General features: G+C 42.5%; 1 protein-coding gene across 1 annotated transcript; it reads right to left on the bottom strand.

Moving 5' to 3' along the window:
• Window positions 1-818: 818 nt before the first annotated feature.
• Window positions 819-4,275, bottom strand: LOC124487503 (cytochrome P450 2J4-like). Its single transcript, XM_047049884.1, has 9 exons — window positions 3,861-4,275; window positions 3,596-3,755; window positions 3,339-3,488; window positions 2,952-3,112; window positions 2,466-2,642; window positions 2,194-2,335; window positions 1,781-1,968; window positions 1,550-1,691; window positions 819-1,338 (listed from the first exon to the last, which is right to left on the bottom strand). Exons 1-9 carry the CDS (start codon window positions 4,059-4,061, stop codon window positions 1,157-1,159), a joined length of 1,503 nt encoding a protein of 500 aa, XP_046905840.1. The 5' UTR covers window positions 4,062-4,275; the 3' UTR covers window positions 819-1,156.
• Between the last annotated feature and the right edge of the window lie 3,597 nt (window positions 4,276-7,872).

Below are 7,872 nucleotides of genomic sequence, written 5' to 3'. Positions count from 1 at the left end.
ACAAAATAAGAGAGAAACAAAACACAACTTGGAGGTGGTTTCGCATCGGTATGTAACAGACGTGGTCTTACATGCTCCGTCAGAGACATACCGGCCAATTTTCACTCCCACCGGGAGTCGAATCTGCCACCTCTTGACTTCCAAGCGCAACCGCTACCAACTATGCCAACGAAAAGCTATAGAGTAGTTGACGCAGGTGACCTGTTAGATACTTGCGGAGTGAGTTTCACCACACCTGCTACACGTACATCAAAAGGCACACATTGTAACAGAGCATAACCGCGCGCCTTGAGCTGCTGGCTTATTATACTCGTTGCACGGGCACAGCGAATAGTTTATCTAATTTCGTACTAAATGTAATGTAGGGAAAAACAGTGGGTACTAACTCCTGTACGTCTGTGCTGGGTCATAGACTGTAGACCGGACCGGAACAAAGTAGATTTAGTACGGTGCACCGCTTTACTCTAATCACCGCTGACCAAATTTGCATGTAGTCATTTAGCAGACGCTCTTGTCCAGAGTGACCTACACGAAGAACAGGGACATTCCCTCCGAGGGAAGGATGAAATGCCTTGCCCAAGGACACAACGTCATTTTGCGCAGCCAGGAATCGAACTGGCAACCTTCTGATTACTAGCCCGATTCCCTAACCGCTAAGCTACCTGACTCCCTGACACACTTCTCTTATTGGCTCTCAAACATTTTATATGTGTGGTGAATCTATGGTATTTCATTTGAAAACAGGCACATGGTAACAACCGGCAAGTGATAGGTTGATCAATACGGTGACCTTTACATTTTATAGGAACAACAATATTGTAGTTTTTTTCAACTTTATTTAACATGTTGCAGTTACACTTACAGTTAAATGAGATATGCTCTTGTAAAACCCCATATTGACTGTGCTCACATAACGTGGTGTTTCATAGTTGATTTCTACCCTACAACAAGATTATGATGACAGACCATTCATATCAGTCTGTGTAATCTATACATTATGTTTGAGCCTTGCGCTTCCTGTACCACAGCAATACAAATAGCAACACATTCACCTCATCCGACAACAACAATACCCTCCGAATGCTAAGTGCACAAAACTGCCATTTTCAATCTTCCTGTTAGGCCTGCCAGGGGACTGTCATTTTTAAGGTGTGACTTAGTTGCAGCGTGAGGCAGCGCACAGCTGGTAGGGCATGGGCCCATGTGTGGCACCTATCTGATATTCCAAGCTTGGAGTGGTGCCGGGAGGAGCGGAAAAGGTGAACTCCTGGAGGAGGGAGGTGAAGAAGAGGAAAAGCTCCATCCTTGCCAGCTGTTCCCCCGGGCACACTCTCTTCCCTGGGATGGAGGTACCAAAGACAGAGCAGGCATTCACAAACCAGCGCTCCAAGAAGGCCAAATCATGTCTAAGATGTTCATGAAAGACATACATGCACTGTGATGTCAAGGATGCTTAATAGAGAATTGTGTGATATCTGGCATAGGTATTCTCTGTGCATGCAAGTGCAAGCTGTGGCCAAACTGTATCGAGGAAATGCTGTCGATTTACCTGCTGAAAATGGGAGGAAGGCATCTCTTCGTCTGAATTTGCCGTCTGCATCCAGGAAGTGTCCCGGGTTGAACGTATTGGGGGTCTCCCACTCGCTTTCATCGAACAGGACGGATGTGAGGGTGCCCGCCACCAAGGTGCCCTAAGGACAACATCACAACATGCTGTGTCTCTGCATATTTCAGTCATGGTCAAAAATGTCCTGTCACAAGACCATCCCGAATGTCAGACCTTTGGGATGGTGTATCCACCCAGCTGAGTGTCCTTGGTGGCCATGCGAGATAAATTGAGGGGTACGATATTTCCTATTCTCTGGATCTCGTGGATGACTGCATCCGTGTAGGGCATGTTGTCCCTGTCTGCCACGGAGACTGGGCGTGACGAGCCAACCACAGCGGTGATCTCTCTCTGGACCTTTTCTACGGAGGGATCCGAAATGACAGGATGTGATGTCAACACAAGCAATACAGGAACGGGGGCCATAATGTGATGCGTGCACGCCTTTCAAGCCCGCACACACACACACGCTGATATCATCCGTAAATACAGACACACGCACACATAAGAACATACACACACAAATACAATAAATAACAATACCGTACGAGGTGATGGGGGGGTCACATACACACTTGAACACATACCTTGAATTTCTGGGTATTTGATCATATAGAGCAGTCCCCAGTACAAAGTAGTGGAGGTGGTCTCTGTCCCAGCCACAAACAGATCCAGAGTGCAATAAATCAAATTGTCTAAGTCGAACCCAGACTCGGAGTCATCCTTGAACTTTGAAAAAAAGAGGACATTTTGATATATGATGAAACATATAATATCAAGGTGAACAATTACAAACGTGTGCATGTGGATTAATTGAAAGAGAACTAATCAAGGTATTAAAACAAACAAAATAAAACACCTTCTCAATCTCCTTCACAAAACAGTCGATGAAGTCCCTGGGACAGGACGGGTCGTAGCCCTCACTGTGCTCCTCAATCTTAATCTTTATGAAGGCGATGACCTTCTTCCAGTGGCTAAAGATATTCTGGTGCGGTCCAGGGACTCGTCTCATGACGGCAGGAAACAAGTTGTACAGCTGCAGACATTCAACCTTGTGTGAGTTCTTTAATACGAGATGTTCAGTGCGCTTTGTAGCTGGGATAAATTCTGTGACTTTGCAATGTGGCTAGGAAATACAAACTGTTCCTTGACTCTGACCACCGACATAATGTAAGACTTGGCCCTTCTGATCCTTGACCTGCTGTACGTTCTATTATCACCCATTGTACATTGATTTGGATGAAAGCATCTGCTAAATGAATGAAATGGAAACAATACATTTGATAAACACACGTAAGATTTAAAGCAAGTACATTTAAAAGTTTGAGAGATTAGATGGTTCTACCAGAGCCCATATGGATCCTTCCAACTGAATTGCCTTATTCATGATCTTCAGGAGGGTTTGGAACTCCCCGTCACTGTACTCAAACCGGTCCCCAAACACCAGGCAGCAAATCACGTTTGAGACAGCGTTGTTCATTAGGAACTGGGGGTTAAATGGTTTACCTTAAGGAAACAAACAAACACAAACTGGAATTCATAATACAGAAAGTCTATCTTTGATAAAAATCTTGAAACCTTTAAAAATCCACCCATCTATATGATGTATGTATTACTACTATAATTATCCACAAAACATTCATATCATTTTCAAGGTCATATTCAAAGTTGATAAGTGATGAAGTTTCAAGGCAGCAGAGTAAACACATATTGTACCCATTATTCCAAATACCTTTTTCACCCATTATTGCCTCATTCAAACATTGGCATTCGGTTTGAATGGAAGGCTCCAAGGTCTTTTTGCCCAGTCCAAAGTTCCTCAGAGTGGAGAGGGCAAACCTCCTCTGTTGTTTCCACTTATTTCCATTAGACATGACAATACCTGACGATGATATCACAGAGTCATCTCTACACAACAAAGCAGATGTCAAATTGTATTATTCCATTCTCAAGATGTTGACCTGACCACAGCTGTGTAATTACACTTACCTTGGTTTCCAATAAGATCATCAATTAAGGGTATTGACGGCCGGTCTGCAAAGTTTTCACCATTTTGAACCAAGGCCTCTTTCACAAGCTTATGTCCGTTCACAATGACCCATGGTTGTCCTATACGGAGGCTGAAAATCTTTCCATATTTCTTAGAGAACTGACAAGAAAATCAATGAATATCATGACATGACTGCTATCCTGGAATAATTGTTTAGTAAAGGTTATATATTTGAGGATAGACAGGATTGACCATAAGGCATACCTCATCAAATTGAAGATGAAGTCTTGAAGAATCAAGACGGTGTAAGTCTCCAATGAAAGGCAGATAAAAAGGTCCAGGGGGGAAATTCTTCGGAGCTTTGTTTTTGATCAAGTTTGTAAGCAAAAGGAAAATGCAAATAAAAACTAAAGTACTTGGAATGTCCAGCCATTCTGTAACTGTTGAGCTCAGAGACATCTTCATTCAGCTCTAAGAACGGACTGTGGTTGAAAAGGATTCTATTGGGTTATGTCAGCAGGTTCCTGAACTAGCTTGCTAACCAATAAACTGCTTAACACAAGTACTTGTAGACAGTCTTTTTCTTCTGCAACCTTTTTGTTATTTTAGTGCTCACTAATATGGAACTCTCCCCTTTAAGGTAAATGTAAAAAGGCGCACAGTACTTTATCGCTCAATAATGCACACCCCGGAACTCCCTCTCAACCAATCAGAATGCTTAATTTCATTCACCCGTATTATAATATTGCGTAAGTCTTCTTTCTGTCAGGTCATGTTTCACCACGTGACTAGGCGTGTTCTGTGTACTTCTAGTCCATAGATCATGCTTCAGTTCACAGCCTTTCTCCTATTGTGGTGTTTACTTTCTAGCCCCCGTTCTGTGACGTAGCGCCGCTGTGAGTGGCAACTGTCTCAGCCATAGACATTTGTCTGTGGTCTCAGCGGCTCTTCATTTTTCATTTGTTTTTCTGCTGATTTCTCTGACAGTTTTTGTTCTGTTGTGGTGGGTTTGTTTGTGTTGGGATGCTGTGCTTATCTACCTGCATGAATGTTTTTGAAAACCTTTTTTTTTCTTGTGTTTCTATGCGTATATGTCTTATTTGTGTACAGTTTGAATAAAAGAACAATGTCTTTGTGTCACAAGTTGGCTTATCATTTTGTACAGCCACTCTGTATTGCCCCCAGGCCCGTATGACCTCTTCTTATAGAAATTTGCTGATTTTGCTGCTGATTTTGTGACGTATACTGATAATATTCAAATTATGGGTGACTTAAACATTCATGTGGATGACCCAACAGATCTATTAAGCAAGGCCTTCACTGCTCTCCCTGATTTCACAGGCTTCACCCAGGTGGGTGACCCAAACCAACCCATCTTTACTCGCATACATTAGATCTAGTTCTCACATGGGGAACTGCGATTACTGACCTCATAGTCTACCCCCACAATCCTACACTATCAGACCATTGTCGAGTTACCTTCAAAATGGAACTCTGCCAGAGCCCTGAAGGCTCTCAGAAGATTGTTAGTAGTCGTTGCATTATCTCAAACACAGCCCTGGAACTGGCTAATATACTACCAGGAGAACTTTAAGCTAGATATGTAAATGGATCCATGGTATTCAAAGGAAACCCGCCCTCTCAAAATGTTCACTAGAAAACTTTGGATTTCTGTGTTTCAACACCTATTGGTACTTTTCTTGATGCCTGTGTTCTGCACCACTCTTCCACCAAGCATCTCTGGAGGAGGGGATCCCTCACTGAATTGCTCCTTCCAAGGTGTTTCCATTTAGTCTCAAGTTCGTTTTTCCCCTGTCGTCCTTAGGTTGGTTGAGGGGGAGTTCTCTGGGCGTAAGTGTATGTAAAGCCCTCTGTGACATTGCTTTTAAAAAGGGTTATACAAATACATTTGATCTGATTTGATTCATCAATCTGGCCAAGACAGCTTTTTTCCTCTCTGTATGTTTGAGTAGACCCATTCTCCCATACAGCTGATCCCAGTCCTTGTTTCCATGTCCTACAGATCAGCAATATTCATGAATGGAGGGTTGATGCTTTGAATAACAGTCTTTGAAACCCAAGATAAGGAGTCTAAACTGTGTAACTGATCACTTTCACCATTGTGGTCAATACTGTTATGGGACAAGAGAAGGAAGAAGGTGTATATCGCCATCTGCTGGTCAATAGTTCTTCCGCCAGGATATGGGTCAGAAATGGACCTTACTGTGTTGTGAAACGCAGTGGTGACGATGCTGTTTATGAAGGATTTGATGTAAAACTGTAACTGGTTTTCCCGCAAATCAATTTCAAGATTGTAGGGGATAATATTGGCCTAACAACCCAAACTAATTGCCCTATGGTTTGAAGAAAGACGGGAAACTGAACAATGTATTAACATTAACCAAACAATGCCAATACCAATGGAATTACAGTTATTTGACTATATGGGTTAATTCAGAGCAAGAATGCTCAAAGTAAGGTAAAATAAAATAAACATTTAATAACATTGCAAATGAATGAAATCAATTACAAGGCAAACATGTTACAAAATGAAGGTTAACTCTCACCTACTCTACCATGATTATTGTAAACCAGAGATAGAAAGCAGGAGGGGGGGGAAGGAGTAGGACAAGCCAGAGCTGAGGAGAAGGTCTCAGGAGATCAAGATTCCCCAGAACAATGCTTCACAATTCCCTTTATACCCAAGAACAGACAATCACACCACAATCTTGACCCTTACTTATCAACATATGACCGGCAATGCTACAGTTAGTTACACAATGAGGTGTGAGAGCCATCAAGTTGAGAATCCGTCCAGTAACTCCAGGTTTTAGCCTATGAGCCTTACAAGATCGGTCTTTATTCTTTTGCCCTAAGTACACCATCTCTTGGTCAATTTTTGGTACTTGCTTCATGAGATGCAGTTTGTACAACTCCTTTACTGGTAACTGGGAATACATGAGATTACATTAAATTCCACAGAATACACCTGCCATTAAATGAACATCTCACTGTGTACAGCATCCATGTTCGGTTCAACAGGATCAGAATGTGGAAATCGTTTTCTATTACTTATTCTCATCATTTCAGTGAAACTGAAAATTCCACCCAAGCCTGTAAATAAATGTAAATGTAAGCTACATGGGGAGAGAACTACAAGTAGCTACCATGAATGTAGGCATCTCTGCACCCATCTCTGTGGCAGCAGTCAACGTCTCTTCATCATCATAATCATCATCATCCTCCTGTGATGAAAAGCATTCTGTTCGGGGTTAGTGGTACTACAAGTTGAAATAGGCACCAACTGATATTTACTTTGTATCAGGTGTGAAGCACGGAGACAGACTCCAAGAGAGAAGGTACGCCGCAGGGTTTTAATAGCACCTTTTGGTACAAAACAAAAAACCATGAACGAAAACTGAGTTACGTTGGCGTGTTTCTTTTTTTTCCAGGGTCTCTTCCTTTAGCCCTCCAGGCTCATGTCTCGTTTCTCCTACGGCGAGTCTGTGTAGCACAAAAACCATGTCAACCAACATATTGCCCCTGTTTGTCCCCACCAGGCGTGAGGTAGATGAGGAACAGGTGTGCCTCGTTGAGGCTTTGCTCCTGTAACGAGGCCAACGGGCTGCCAGGCCCATGGCTGACAAGGCTCCCTTGTCACACAGGTCAAATATGATTAAAACCAAGGTGACATGTAGGCTACAATCACAAGTTATAGGCCTAAGGAAAATATGCCTTACCTGTTTATATTATGTTTTTTTATTTAATATAGCATTTAACACGCAATTTTATTACTGTAAGTCCACCACTAGTTCACCTGTGATATTAATGGACAGTGTGGTTAAATGTTCAATGTATGGACTGGCTACTGCATTCAAATGTATGCATTGACTCGGCCAGCAATTGTCTCCCAGACACGACTGCTAGCCGTGTTGCTTTTTGCAGAATATGTGCTCAAATTTATCATATTAACATATGTTAACATTTCTAACTGAAGTGTGGTGAAATAGAACGTTTTTTTGTCGCCGGGTGCCATGGTGGATCCTAGTATCGGAGCTCCACTTATGTTGGCTTTTAATAGTTCTCATGCCCACGCTTAACTCAGAGTGGACGTACTCCGAGTTGATTTAACTCATTCATATCAGCTTTTCTGGAAACGAAAAGTCGGGGTTTCCCATTTCATAGTGAATCAACTCAGAGTTCAGGGTTAGGCTCAGAGTTTGTTGAACCTGCTTTCTGGAATACCCCCCAGGTCAGATTCCGCTGTTTTGATGTT

This window comes from Hypomesus transpacificus, chromosome 26 (genome assembly GCF_021917145.1).
Source record: "Hypomesus transpacificus isolate Combined female chromosome 26, fHypTra1, whole genome shotgun sequence".
NCBI classification, from domain to species: Eukaryota; Metazoa; Chordata; class Actinopteri; order Osmeriformes; family Osmeridae; genus Hypomesus; species Hypomesus transpacificus.
The sequence above is the reverse complement of the archived record's forward strand: the minus strand, read 5'-3'. Positions and strand labels throughout refer to the sequence as shown.

What these genes read in the sequence shown, in the direction of transcription:
- LOC124487503 (XM_047049884.1), bottom strand. Translation starts at nt 4,061, where the DNA reads ATGAAGATGTCTCTGAGCTCAACAGTTACAGAATGGCTGGACATTCCA. An exon ending in TTCATCTTCAATTTGATGAG is followed by an intron (nt 3,756 to 3,860) that starts GTATGCCTTATG and finishes TTTTCTTGTCAG; the next exon opens with TTCTCTAAGAAATATGGAAA. An exon ending in CTTCCTCCCATTTTCAGCAG is followed by an intron (nt 1,339 to 1,549) that starts GTAAATCGACAG and finishes CCTCCATCCCAG; the next exon opens with GGAAGAGAGTGTGCCCGGGG.